Below are 14,449 nucleotides of genomic sequence, written 5' to 3'. Positions count from 1 at the left end.
AATAAGGAAGGGAATGTTTTCACTTCTTACTATCCTTTACCCTCAGCTGTTTCCAGTTTGTTTATAGCAGCAGTTTGGAATCAGGTTAGATTCTTTAAAACTCCATGCTCCCCCCACTTCAGAGCTACAGATCAGGGGCCAGGTAGTTTGGTTCTGTGGCCTGAGCTCCCATAACTTCTGGGCTGAGGGTGGAATAAGCCCATAAGGAGTTCAGTATGGTGCCCATTGTGTATTCCATTACCATTAACGGTATATGCCAGACTGCCAGTTTTTCCATCAGGAATTGGGGACTGGTGGTAACACTCTGAAGCCTTCTTGCCTTTTTCTCCTGGAGATCCTAAAGCTAAGAAGGCAGGCAGGGTCCTAAGAAAGGGTGTTCCCTGCCCTCTCGCTTGGGTCTTCACACTCTGAATCCTTACTGTGTGCCAGGGACCTAGCAGATAGGGCCCCTACTGGGTTGATGTCAGAAGCTCTCCTTGCCAGCCTTAGCTTGGGAACCATGCTTCTGCCAGTGAGTTCTTCATCAGAATGAGACCAGGTTTTGCCAAAATCTGTAATTCTCACATTTCAACATGCTTTTTAATGATACAGATTACCAGGCACAGCATCAAACCTGAATCCAAATCCAGGGCCCAGGCCCAGGAGTCTACATCTTCAATCACTCCCACCTTGATTTTGTATTCTGATGCAGGTATTTCATAGTCTAGATATTGAGAAACCTGTGGGAGGGGATTTGAGGGTCCTAAAGACTATATAGGCTTGACCCCAGAAGGCCTGTGGGGGCCTCACTGTACAGCTGTCTGACCAGGTCTTCTGAGGCCATGCGCAGGACCTGCTTGACCAGCCCTGAGGCCAAAGGCACTGCCTGCTGCATGGTGACTGCATTCTCTTTTGGCTACAGGCAGTGAGGCCTGACTTGACAAGCACCTCACCATGGCCTCTGGGGACCATGGCCTTGGCCATGCCAGCCAGGAATCCCTGGCACTGGGAGGGCCCGTTGAGGTAAGTGCCTCTCTAAGGTTTTCCACTTTTCTTTGGAGCTCTCTGCCATGGGGCAGTGGATGGTGGTGGTGGGGGTGGTGCACCAGCCATCAATTTCCCTCTTGGGGCACAATAAGAGGCTTCTTTTGTCTAGATGCTTCTGAGCTGCTCAGGTGGCATCACTAGACAGGGCCAGGGTGTATGGGGTTTTTCCAGATTACCGTGGAAGATGTCAGGTGTTGACAACACAGAGTATGTCCTTTATTTCACAAATCACACAGTATCAGCAACACCAGGAACAAGCCAGAAAGCCTACAAGTCTGTCTCCTTAGCAGCCATTAAAACAGTTTAAAAATAAAAGTACCCTCATGCATTGTTGGTGGGGAAGTAAAATGATACAGCCACTGTGGAAAACAGTCTGGCAGTTCTTCAAAAGTTTAAACAATTACCTTATGACCCAGCAATTCCACTCCTGGGTACATAGCCAAAAGAATTGAAGCAGGTTCTTCAACAGATACGTGAACACCCTTGTTCATAGCAACGTTATTCACAACAGTGAAAAGATGAAAACAACCCAAGTGTTTATTGTTGGATGAATGGATGGATAAAATGATTATATATATATATACACACACACACACACACACACACACACACACACACATGCAGTGGAATACAATGCAACCTTTAAAAGGAAGCTCTATTACATGGTACAACATGGATGAACCTTGAGGACATGCTAAGTGTAACAAGCCAGTCACAAAAGGAGAACTAATGTATGCTTCTGCTCACTTGATCCCTGGAGAAACCAAAATTCATAGAGACAAATTAGAATGTTGGTTACCAAGGGCCAGGGTGGGGATAGGGAATTAATGTTTAACAGAGGAAAGTTTCCATTTAGAAAGTTGAAAAAGTTCTGGAGATGGATGGTGGTGATGATTGTATAACAATATGAATGTACTTAATGCCACCAAACGGAAGAATGGTTAAGATGATAAATTTTGTTTATGTATAGAGTTTTATATATATAGGCATATAAACACATGCAACCACGTATATGTACAAGTATATATACACTTTTTTAAAAAAGATTTTTATTCATGAGAGAGAGGCAGAGCCACAGGCAGAGGGAGAAGCAGGCTCCATGCAGGGAGCCCAATGTGGGACTCAATCCCAAGTCTCCAGGATCAGGCCCTGGGCTGCAGGTGGCACTAAACTGTTGGGCCACCCAGGTTGCCCCATATATACACTTTTAAATGTATATGTGTACAAATGAAAACCAGTAAAGAAATGGCTTGTCCTGTCATCCAGATAGCTCCATTAACACATGTAATTATGTGTTGTGTAAATGTACACATAATTTTAAAAATTCAAAGGTATACAATTAAAAATGTACCTACTTCCCAATCTACTGAATCCCAGTGCCTGTCTACAAACTAAATGTTCTGGTACTGCCTTTAGAAAAATAGTTTTGAGCTTTCACTTAATGCTCTGTATATGAAAGTTACACTAAAGCAGTCATGCTGTCACTGAAATTCCTGCCAGAGGGTGTCTGTGCTCTTCCTTGTTTGACAGTTCCACAGAATTCCATTCTGTGGATGGAACAGTTTCTGTAATCCCTCTGCTGTTGCTGGACACTTATTTCCAGTTTTGTATATAATTATTACAGTCTGCACTGTCAACATATTTTGGCATAATCTAAGGACACACAGGGCAAGTTCTTTGTAGTGTAATTTCTGGGTCTCAGCGTATGCCCATTTAAGGCTTTGATGGATGCTGTCAGATTGCTCTCCAAGAGCTTGTTTCCTGCACTCTGAGCCATACCAGTGTCAAGTGTTTTTTTGTTTTGTTTATTTTTTTACCAGTCTTATATGTGATAAATACTCCTATCATTTCTATTTTATTGAGCTACTATTTGAGCGATCATCTGCACCAGGCCACAAGGCAAGACTTGCTATGTTATCACATTGTAACATTATTCACCTGAGGCATAAAAGGAACATGGACTAAAGTCCTCAGCCCTGCTGCATTTAAAGGTTCCCAGCCAGACTGTCAAGGGCAACATCATCACAAAGCAGCTCTGGTTTGTCATTTAAGTCTTCCAGTGTCTCTATAAACAGCCCTCGGGTGACCTCCTTTCTACTCACAGCTTTTTCCTTCTTTGGGCAAATTCCCAAGAGGAGAATATCAGAATGATAGTGCATAATCTTTTTTGGAATTGGTAAGGTGGGTGGTCCTCTCTCTGTTCAGTGAATCTGTAAGCCAAGGCTGGCCCTGTGGCCTCCCCTTCTGTTGATGCGGCCTTCCCTGGCCATCCCATTCCACCCAGGGATTCAGTCCATTTATTGGCTTCAGATTAAGGATGAACCAGGAGCTCCCTACTCCCTGAAACTCCCACTTGCTTCTCTCACTGGAGTTGAGAGCTTGTGGTGGGCTCTGGTCATGTCTGCCAAGGCATCTGCCTTTACCTTCTTGGGCCTTTGGGATTTGGGTCCCCTTCCCCATAGGGCAGCCCTTCCTGGATCTAGGTTAGGGAGTGTTTTCTGGATTGAGATCAGATCTGTCTTGCTCGAGGGCAAGGTGCTTGATGAGGTCTCTGGTTTGTGGGGGTGTTTGCTGGCTACTTGTGTTCTGAGTCCCCATCCTTCTTTCAGTGCCCCACTGGAGGAGTCCTATTCTCCAGTAGGAGAGCGAGGGCCTCTCTGTCACTAGGTGGAAGCCTCAGGTCAGGTCCATGTCCTGTCACTGGCTGTGGGGTCATGGGTAGGTCTCTTAGCCTGTCTGTGCTTCCATGTTCCTTTGGAAGATAACTCAGTTTTGTTCTATCTCCCTGTTGTTTGTGGGAGGCTTTGTGGCGGGCCCTCAAGGCCTGGGTGGGAGAGGAAGAGCCTCCCAGGGCTAAACAGGATCAGTGACCTGCAGGCTGGACCCCTCTTGGTGCTGGGTCAACAGATTTGCCCTGAGACCCTCTCAGTGACAGATTTGGTTTTGTATGGGCCTGGGGCAGACAGATGTCTTCCATCCATGACCTCAGCCTACTTGGCCCACTGACCCATCTCCCTTATCAGTCCCCTGGGGCAGTGGGGGTTTTTGTCCAGGAATTGAGTGGGAGTGGTGGCAAGCAGGAATCTGTCCTGAGAGAGGCCTGTGCCCTCCAGCCTGGGTGGTGCCCAGAGTGAAGCCTCTTCCTTGACTGGCTGAAGCTGACCCCCAATACTTCACAGGCCCAGGCTGCTTCCCACTCCTATGCTGTTGCTTTGCTGAGCCTGGTGGTATGTGACAGGAAGGGACAGAGATAACCCCTCTGCAAGCCCCCATCTGGAGCTTTTTCCGGCATGTGAGTGTATATTCAAGCCAGACATACATTGACCAGGAAGGGAGCTTCCCTCAGCTTAGAGGAATCCGAGGGGAGCTACCTCAGAGGTCAGGGCCACGTGGAGACCCCTAGGGAGGTCCAGGAGAGCAGCCTCCTAATTTTGCCAATGCATTAGGCCCACAACCTGCCCAGAAGCCAGACAAATATTTTTTATTGTTTAATAAATGCAAATTTGTGGAGTATAGCAGACATACAGAAGTATATGAAATCATGTAGTGTTTATTTTTTTAAATATTTTTATTTATTTATTCATGAGAGATACACAGAGAGAGAGAGACAGAGACACAGGCAGAGGGAGAAGCGGGCTCCATGCAGGGAGCCCGATGTGGGACTCATCCCGGGTCTCCAGGATCACACCCTGGGCTGAAGGCAGCGCTAAACCGCTGGGCTACCGGGGCTGCCCCATCATGTAGTGTTTAAAGAACCACAGATAGAACACACATGTATCCTCCACGCAGGACAAGAAATAGAATGCTTCACAATCCCAGAAGTCCCTTGTGTGCTTAGATGTATCAGCTCTTTCTCTCTTTCCTTTCATCCTCCACCGGCTCTCCTTGTCAGAGGCAACCGCTATACTGTTTTATCTTTACACTTCCTTTATTTTCTGACCCTGGAAAGTATGTGAACTTTGGACAAGTGGTGAGTGGACTAATTTTTCTCACCTGTACAAAAATGCCATTACTCAGTTGTTTTGGTTTTACCATGTCTGATCCTAAAAAACACATTTATTTGCTTGTTCTTGAACTTAATGGAGTCGTGTTTGTTTTTCCATGGTATCTTAATGTTTTTATTTTATTTATTTATGAGAGAGACAGAGAAAGGACATGAGAGAGAGGGGAGCAGCAGAGGGAGAAGGAAAAGCAGATTGCCCCCTGAGTAGGGAGCCCGACATGGGGATCAATCCCAGGACCCTAGGATCACAACCTGAGCCGAAGGCAGATGCTTAACTGAGCCACCCAGGTGCCCCACTTAATGTTATTTTAAAAATTGATCCATGTTAATGCTGCCAGAACTCATTCCTGTTTTAATTAATAGACATTTTTAAGATTTTATTTATTAGAGCATGAGTGGGAATGGGGGCAGAGGGAAAGGGAAAGAGAACCGCAAGCAGACTCCTCGCTGGGCCTGGAGCCCCACACGGGGCTCAATCCCCTAACCCTGAGATATTTTTTTTGTTTGTTTAAGATTTTATTAATTTACTCATGAGAGACACAGAGAGGGAGGCAGAGACAAGGCAGAGGGAGAAGCAGGCTCTATGCAGGGAGCCTGATATGGGACTCGATCTCGGGACTCCAGGATCATGCCCTGAGCCAAAGGTAGAAGCTCACCTGCTGAGCTACCCAGGCATCCCATAAATAAAATATTTATAAAAAAAAAAAGAAAAAGAACACTTTAGATTTACAGAAAAATTGAGTAGATAGTATAGTTTCTGATTACCTTGCACAGTGTCCTTATATTAATATGTACATTGATTGTAAGTAATAAACTAAGATTGATACATTATTATTTTTTAAGATTTTATTTGTTAGAGAGCAGGAGTGGGGGGATAAGGTAGAGGGAGAGGGATAAGCAGACTCCCCACTGAGCAGGGAGCTTGACTCCCAACTCAGTCCCAGGAGCCTGGGATCATGACCTGAACCAAAGGCAGATAAACCAACTGAGCCACCCAAGCACCTTGATACATTATTGTTAATGAAAGCCTGTGGTTGATTTAAATTTTCTTAGTTTTTACCTGATGTCCTTTTTCTGTTTCAGGATCCCTTCCAGGATAGTACATCAGATGTAGTCATCATGTGTCCTTAAGCTCCTCTTGGCTGTGAAAATTTCTTAGACTTTCCTTGTTTTTGTAACCTTGATGGTTTTGAGAAGGACTGGTCAGGTATTTTGTAGGATACTTCATTTTTCATTGCTATGTGATATAGTTTCATTGCTATAATAATAATATATACTATTCTAGTGGGTAATGTGTGGTTAGAACACTCCTATCTTACTAATTGTTCCATTGATGGATGTTTCAGTTCCTGTTTTTTTTTAAAGATTTTATTTCTTGGGCAGCCCTGGTGGCCTACCGGTTTAGCACCGCCTTTGGCCAGGGGTGTGATCCTTGGGGACCCGGGGTCGAGTCCCACATCGGGCTCCCTGCTGCGTGGAGCCTGCTTCTCCCTCTGCCTGTGTCTCTGCCTCTCTCTGTGTGTTTCTCATGAATAAATAAAATCTTTTAAAAAAATTAAATTCTATGAAATTCCTTTTCTCTCCTTACTTTTCTTTTGAGTTATTTTCTCTTTTTGACTCACAGGAGTTCTCTGTATATTCTAGATATAATTCAGAATGGGAGTGACAAGAATCTTCCAGTTTATGGCTTGACTTTTCATTCTCTTTATAGTATCTTTTGATTAACATAGGGTCTTAATTTTAATGTAGTTAAATCATGAATCTTTTTCTTTATAGTTCTATTTTCTTAAGGAATCTGTGTCTCAGGGTCAAAAATTTCTTCTCCCATTTGTATGGTGTAAGGTAGGGATCTATTTTTTTTTTTAAGATTTTATTTATTCATTCATAAGAGACACAGAGAGAGAGAGAAGCGGAGACATAGGCAGAGGGAGAAGCAGGCTCCATGCAGGGAGCCTGACATGGGACTCGATCCCGGGTCTCCAGCATCATGCCCTGGGCCAAAGGCAGGTGCTAAACCACTGAGCCACCCAGGAATCCCTAGGGGTCTATTTTTAATGATTTTTTTCATTTATGTTTAAACATGCATAAGCACCAATTATTGCAAAACTGCTTCTCTCATCAACCTATGAAGCCAGCTGTGTCCCAAGTCAGGTATTCCAGATAAGCACATCGGTCTCTGAGCACACTCTTCTGTACCATCAATACATTTTCTGTCCTAGCACCTACACCGCACTATCTTAATTACCACAGCTTTATACAAATTGTCAATATTTGGAAGTAAGACCCCCTCATGTTATCCTTAGCAGTGCTTTGGATATTTTTAGTTCTTTGTCTTTCTATAAAATTGTTAGTATCAGAGGATCTAATATATTTTTTAAGTTAGAGTCACAGTTTTCAAAAGGGCATATGGTAAAAGGCTCAGTCTGCCTTTCTTCTCCCAGTTCTTTAGAAGTGACTGCAGTTAATAGTTTTCTGTGTATTTTTCTAGAACAAATCTTAAGTTGCCCAAGTCTATGTGTGCACACCATCCTACTTTTTGCAACCATATAGTCCATCAGCAGAGTTTATTTAAAAAGCAAACTTTTAATTCTCAGTGAAAACTGTTTAACAGATAATGATTTATAAATGTCAAAGAGATAGAAGTGTTAAACTCTGTATATTCTTTTCTTTTTTTTTTAAGATTTTTATTTATTTATTCATGAGAGACAGAGAGAGAGGCAGGGACACAGGCAGAGGGAGAAGCAGGCTCCATGCAGGGAGTCCAACACAGGACTAGATCCCGGGTCCCCAGGATCAGGCCCTGGGCTGAAGGTGGCGATAAACTGCTGAGCCACCCAGGCTGTCCAACTCTGTATATTCTTAATCTTAAGTCATTTTGAATAGTTCCTGAAATTACAAAATATACGTTATAATTTCTACTAATTCTGATGGAAAAGTGATGAGTTTTGTTTTCCCAACAGTTTGTAGCAGACTGCTGGGCATGTTTGTGTCTCTTCCTGCTTCAGGGAATCTCGTTAGAAGCCTGGATTGTTTTTCAAAACAGGAATATCTGGGTCATGCTTAAATCTATCAGAGATAGCACAACAGGAATAACAAGTCTAGTTTATTCTTAGAGTGTTATTAGCTATATTTGGGGTTGCTGTCAGCTTCTATTATCCTATTTTTCATTTTTTTCCTTTTGTTGATTTGTTAGTGTTGTCTATGTCTGTCTTCTGCTTACTGGAGGAAAGCAACATGTCTGTAGTCTATCTACATCCAAAGCTGGCCAGTATCTTTACTGTGCTCCTGGGTGACAGAGACCCCAGGCCATTTAGAGCAATTACCTCTGAGCTCACCTAGAATTTTCCTTAGTGTGAGTCTGTTGGTGAAGAGCTCTCAGTTCTTGTTTGTCTGAAAATATCTTTATTTTACCTTGATTCTTTAAATACTGTATGTTTTTTTCCAGGTTTAGAAGTCTAGGTTGCGAGTAATTTCTTTCAGCCCATGAAGCCATCACTCATTTTCTGGCCTCCATTGATCCTGTGAAAGCCAGCAAGTATCACTCCTATAAAGGTAAAGGAATGGCTTTATTTATTTTTCCTCTGCTGCTTTTAAGATTTTCTCTTTGTCTTTGGTTTTATGGAGTTCACTATACCATGTCCACAGCTGGATTTCCTATAATTTGTCCTATTTGGGATTTGTTGGGATTCTTGCATCTGTGGATTGCTATCTTTTATCAGTTCTAGGAAATCCTCAGTCATCATTTCTTCAAATAATACCTTCTGTTTGGCTTTGTCACTTTTCTCAGTCTATCTTCCAGGTATTTTCAGCTTTCTTCCGTATCTTCCAGGTTTGTTTTTGTTTTTGCCTCTGTATTCTGGTTAATTTCTTATCTATCTTCCACTTCGTTATTTTGCTGTGTCCACTCTGAAGCCACATCAATTCACCTAGTTTTTAATTTTGGTGATTGTGCTTTTCATTTCTAGGATTCCATTTGATTTTTTTTATCTGCTCTATATATTTACTTATAATTTTCCATCTCCTGCAGGTTTTCAAGTATATTTATTTTCCTCTAAACAAAGTTAGCTGGGGTGTTTTTTGATCTATATCTAAGTTATTATTAACTAAAGTTCATAGTTCATTCAGATTTCTTTGGTTTTTGCCTCTCTCTGTTCCAGGATCCCATAGAGTACATTTAGTTGTCATGTATCCTTAGGCTCTTCTTGGCTGTGATAGTTTCTGATTTTCCTTGTTTTTGATGACTTCAGTACTTTTAAGGAATAACAGTCAGGTATTTTGCAGAGTGTCTTTGGGATTTATCAGACGTTTTCTCTTTGATTAGACCGAGGTTATGTGTTTTGGAGAGGAAGACCACAGGTAAAATGCCACTCTCATCACTTCAGATCAAGGGTACATGCTCTCAAAATGACATCACTTGGCTGAGGTAGTGTCTGTAGGTTTCTCCATTGTGGGTTACTTTCTCCCATCCATACTTACATGTACTCTAGGGAGGAGGTCACTCTGCAGTGCTCATACTTAAGGAACGGGAGTTATGCCTTCACCTCCCCGAAGGGAGGGTTATCTACAGAAATTACCTGGATTTCTTCTGCATGGGAGATTTCTAGTCTCTCCTGTTTATGTCAGTGGAGACTCAAGGATATTTATTTTATACTTTGGATTATAATCCAATACCCCTTTATTTTGTTGCTGAAATTGTTTTAGTTTTGGCCATTCAGAAAAGTCTTTGCAGTCGGCTTTTCTGTCCCTTTGCTATAACCCCATCTTTATCATTGGTTTTTGTTTAGTACTTCTGCACTTCCTGACACTCAGTGTTCCCCAGGCATGTATTGTTCTTTTTCTGCCCTGGCTCTGGAATCTGCCATTTCTCTGAGGAGATGTGACTCCTTTCACTGGAGAATATTAGAAACCTGAAACTAAGTATGCTTGTTGCTACTGCAGTGTCCTTGCTTCTTGGCCCTTTCAGTCCTTAGTTCAAGGACATAGACACATAACTAGAAATATTTCTCTATAGGATCATCTGTATCAGTATTAAATGAAACATGAATTTATGCTGGTATGTCCAACTGTAATTCATTACCATGTGAATCATCCTAGCCTCCTCACTCCTGCTTATCTGTAACCTCCCACTCCCAACAGTGAGAAAACCAGCTCCCACCATCCACCATCTGTATCATGGTATTACAGTTATTCTCAGTAACCATCATTATTGGAAACCAACTTCCTCCTGTTTTTTAAAAAACGAATGATGAAATGTTATACAAACTGTTCTGCATTTGAATGTTTCACTGGCAGACAACATATATTGGGTATCATTCCTTGCTGGTTCACATAGATCTACCTTTTGTTTCTTGAAGGCTACATGATATTCAGTGGTATTTAACATCTTGCCTATTGATGGGCATCTGGGCTATCTACAATTTTTTGCTATACAATCCTACAGCAGGATTATGTTGATTCTGAGAATATGTGGATTTCACTAAAGTGAAATGCTTATCAAAAGGTATGGATGTTAGGGGCACCTGGGTGCCTCAGTAGTTGAGCATCTGCTTTTAGCTCAGGTCATGATCCCCGGGGTCCCAGGATTGAGCCCTGCATCAAGCTTCCTTTTTTTTTTTTGCATCAAGCTTCCTGCAGGGAGCCTCTCTCTTTGCGTGTCTCTGTCTCTGATGAATAAATAAAATTTGGGCAGCCTGGGTGGCTCAGCGGTTTAGCACCACCTTTAGCTCAGGGTGTGATCCTGCGGACCTGGGATCGAGTCCCACGTCAGGCTCCCTGCATGGGGCCTGCTTCTTCCTCTGCCTGTGTCTCTCATGAATAAATACATAAAATCTTAAAAAAAAAAAAAAAAGGTATGGATGTTTAAAAATCTGAGTGATTTTTCAAGTTGCCCTCTGAAGGCTGAGCCAGTTGACATGCTCACCATCAGAATGAATAGAGTTTTCTAAAGCCAGCTGCAAGGGAGAGAGGAGTATCCATCAACCTTTGATTTTTGCCATTCACGTGAAGGGAATTTGCTGTCAGGTACAGCAAATCTATTTTCCTAACACTAGAGGTGTATTTTCTTCCAAATTTTTACCTTTTTTACAGTCAATTTATCCCTTTTCTCCTGAGATTTTGTGTCCTGCTTGGAAAGGCTTGTCATCATCCATATCATCCATGTCCTCTCCTAGTACATTGATGGTATTCTATAAAAAAAAAAAAAAAAAAAAAAAAAAAAAAAGCCAGACATGCAAACAGGCATAATGAACACCCACATATGTAGCACTTAAATGTTTTTTGTTGTTATTGCAGATTTTGAGCTTTGTACACACCACCACTGTGCAGGGAGATTCCTGTCGATATTAGCAGTTCCAGTTTACTTGTTTTCATTGCTGCCAAGTGATCTAAACCTGTCTCATAGGCACTTACCCACTTTTCTGCTGCTGCTGTTCACTTAGGTTGTTTCTGATGCTTTTATAAACGTGTGTGTGACTCTTCCCAGCACATGTGAAGGACTCACTAAGGTGGGTGCAGGGGCGCACTACTGGGCTGCACGGTGAGGCATCCATACGTTTGCTGGAGCTACTTACTTATTCTGCAGTGTAACGAGGGCTAGTTTTCCACCTCCTTGGTATCACAGGGCCCATCTGTCAGCTGATGGGCATGAATGCTACCTCACTGGGATTTTGCCAGTGGGGCCACACATCTTCTTATTTATATCAAGATGACCAGCCACATAGTGAACACTGATTTTCACTTAACTATGCTGAAATGCCACCTTTCTTACTGTGCATTTTTATGACTGGAGCTTTAGGTTTGAGGGTTTGCTATACTTCCTGCTATTCTTTTTCTTCATTCATGTTGACTAAAATGTCTGCTGGTATTTTCATTTATCATTAACATATGAATTATGTATTACCTCAAGATGTCATCTCCCCCTAAATTATTAAACTTTCTTAAGAACAAGAGATTACCATTGATCCAGTAAGACTCTTGGGGTTTTTTCACTTGTAGGCATCGGCCCATCTATTGCCTGATCGCAGAGACCTTCGACAGTGTTGAGTAGTGGGCCACTGATGGATGGTGAGTGGAATTCTGGTTGTGTCAATACTTCTGGTTCATTTTTCTGCATGTTATAAAATATTTCTTCCATCTCTACTGTTGCTAGGATTTGTGTTTTTTGTTATTAAATTTATAGAATCATCTATCCTTGCCTCGCTGCCTTTTAAATTTTTTATTTATTTTAAATTTATTTTTTATTATTTTTTTGCTGCCTTTTTTTAAATGGTAAAAGAATCCTCTTAGGAAATTTGGAAAACAGAAATGCCCCATCCCAAACCCACGCCTGGTAGATAAACACTAAATAACCATCAAATGGATGAATTCTGGTATCTGTCGCAGCTGTTCTAGTTTGTTTTTATCTATTCAGAGTAGGAGTGTAGAATTTTGCATTTTCCATCGGAACAGTAGGAGAAGCATCTTTCCACTGGTGTAACCAAGCTGCTGACTACTTTTAAAATCATCTGATTTTCTCTGAAAACCCCAATGACAAGACAGTTTTCCCTATACTTGGGGGCAGACTATTTTTATAGATCATGTGACACATGAGCAGACCTCTTCCCCAGAATGTCAAGTCTAAGACCTTCCCCCACCAGAAAGCAAAACCCTTTAGGGTACAGGGCTGGAGGCCCTCAGTGCCCATCACCCATTCCTCCCACCGGAGAACAGTCAGCACCACACTGTGAACTTATCGTAGAATAGATTTATTTACCTGAAACCATGTCTGTGCAATGCTTGTTACCAGCACAGAAATAGACAACTGATCTCTATTTACAGTCTAAAGTCAAACATGCTTGTGATAAACTGACGTTTAGCATTTTATTAAGATAAATGCATCACAATATCGTATTGCACCAACATCTGTCTACTGCTTCTGATTTCATTAAATAACTTACATTTAATACAGTGCAAAATAGCTGTTTGCACACTCAAAAAAAAAATAACTGAAGTTATGAACTGGAGGCCTACATTCTAACCTTTCAACACCTGTAGTGTTTTCAATAAATTTATAAATAAGCAAACTGTACAGGGCCAATTAAAAAGTAGCATGTTTAAATGACACCATAGAGAAATCTGGCTACTTACAACCAAAGGCATGCATTACAATTGAATATTGTACATTTATATAAACTATGACATTTTGCACAGAGAAACACGGAGACTTGGCTGATGGCTTCTAAGTTCTTAGATAAGGTTTTGGAACCTCATTCTTCTTGCAGCAAAGAAACCAAAGTTCTCTGGAGAGGCTTTCTGATTCATTAAGCTAAGTTGTACATTTGTAATTATTTTGATTTAAAAGCTAAACCCGTTGGTAATACACGTTTCCTCCACATAACACACAATGAGTTGGGGACTTTTTTTCTACTTTTCTTTTTCCCCCAACATCAATCATGCAGAGGGCTGGTAGATGTGTTGCTAAAAACGCACATGCACGCAACCGAACACCCTTATATTTCTGCAAAATGGTTTAGGAAGCAGTTACTCCAGTATTGCTGAAAAGGAAAGAGAGAGGAAATCAGCTTTATGAATTATGGGGAAGAAATGTTAGAATAACTACTTAAGATCAATAGTGACAAGGAATAGTGAGAAGGAATATACAGTTTGATCTTGTAAGATTTCAAGACCAGCACTTCTGATTAACTGTCCCTGAGGCACTGCCTACATAGGATAGCAGCTAGAAGTACTGGCTTGGCAACAGACCCTTCGTGTCATCCAGCTAGAGAGCAAAGGCCACCCTGGCTCACAGAAGAACCCCACCAGGCAGACACATAATTGCTTCAGATGTATTAGCAGGAGATGGGCAAGAGGAGGGTAAGTTCTTGGTTAGCAGTGCAGATGGTAAAGAAGGTGAAGGAGAGGTGAGCAGTGTGGCAGAGTGTGAAGCCTCTGGCTCCTCCCTCTCCCTTCCCTCCCCGCCTCCCTCCCAGGGGGCTAGCCCTGCCCAGTCCTAGAAGAGGAGCTGCTCTCATCACCACCCTCTTTGAAGAGGAAAGGCTGGGGATTACCATTGTCGCTGTTAGCTGCATGGTGGGGGCTTTGGCAAAACTGGTGGTTACGTTAAAAAGGCAACAGATGACGTGGGCACTGCAGACCGCTCCGGCTCTGGGCGGTAGGACACTGAGCTAACGCTTGTGGTCTTCTATTCCTGACGTCTGCCACCTCAAGGACATTCAGGCCCCGAGGTTTGAGGGTGATGTGGTAGCAGCTGTTTGTGGGGGAGGCTGGCACTTGCCCTGCTTGGCTGGGAGCTCAGGCAGCTTGCTCTGCAGGAACAGGTCACCTGCTCTGTGCAGATGCCAAATGAGTGGTGGAGCGGGCTCCCAGTGTGGGGACAGGGGAGATCACCGTCTTCTAGGAAAGCCCTATCGAAAAAGCTGTGCA

The 14,449-nt window shown here is 42.5% G+C and overlaps 1 protein-coding gene and 1 long non-coding RNA gene across 3 annotated transcripts in view; one reads left to right on the top strand and one right to left on the bottom strand.

Moving 5' to 3' along the window:
- The first annotated feature begins 1,008 nt into the window (after window positions 1-1,008).
- LOC112676525 (uncharacterized) lies at window positions 1,009-13,011 on the top strand. Its single transcript, XR_007406093.1, has 2 exons — window positions 1,009-8,581; window positions 12,023-13,011. It is a non-coding gene; the product is annotated as an uncharacterized LOC112676525 (long non-coding RNA).
- ATP2A2 (ATPase sarcoplasmic/endoplasmic reticulum Ca2+ transporting 2) overlaps window positions 12,756-14,449 on the bottom strand; it is a 61,241-nt gene continuing 59,547 nt past the window's right edge. For both annotated transcript variants that reach the window (XM_025473894.3, XM_049101589.1), the window contains one exon: window positions 12,756-13,560. In XM_025473894.3, the coding sequence (XP_025329679.1) occupies window positions 13,547-13,560 (14 nt within the window). In that variant the 3' untranslated portion in view covers window positions 12,756-13,546. The remainder of the gene's footprint in view (window positions 13,561-14,449) is intronic.

This window comes from Canis lupus, chromosome 26, assembly GCF_003254725.2.
Source record: "Canis lupus dingo isolate Sandy chromosome 26, ASM325472v2, whole genome shotgun sequence".
Classification (NCBI taxonomy): domain Eukaryota; kingdom Metazoa; phylum Chordata; class Mammalia; order Carnivora; family Canidae; genus Canis; species Canis lupus.
Note: the sequence above shows the minus strand (reverse complement) of the source record. Positions and strands in the feature narration are given on the sequence as shown.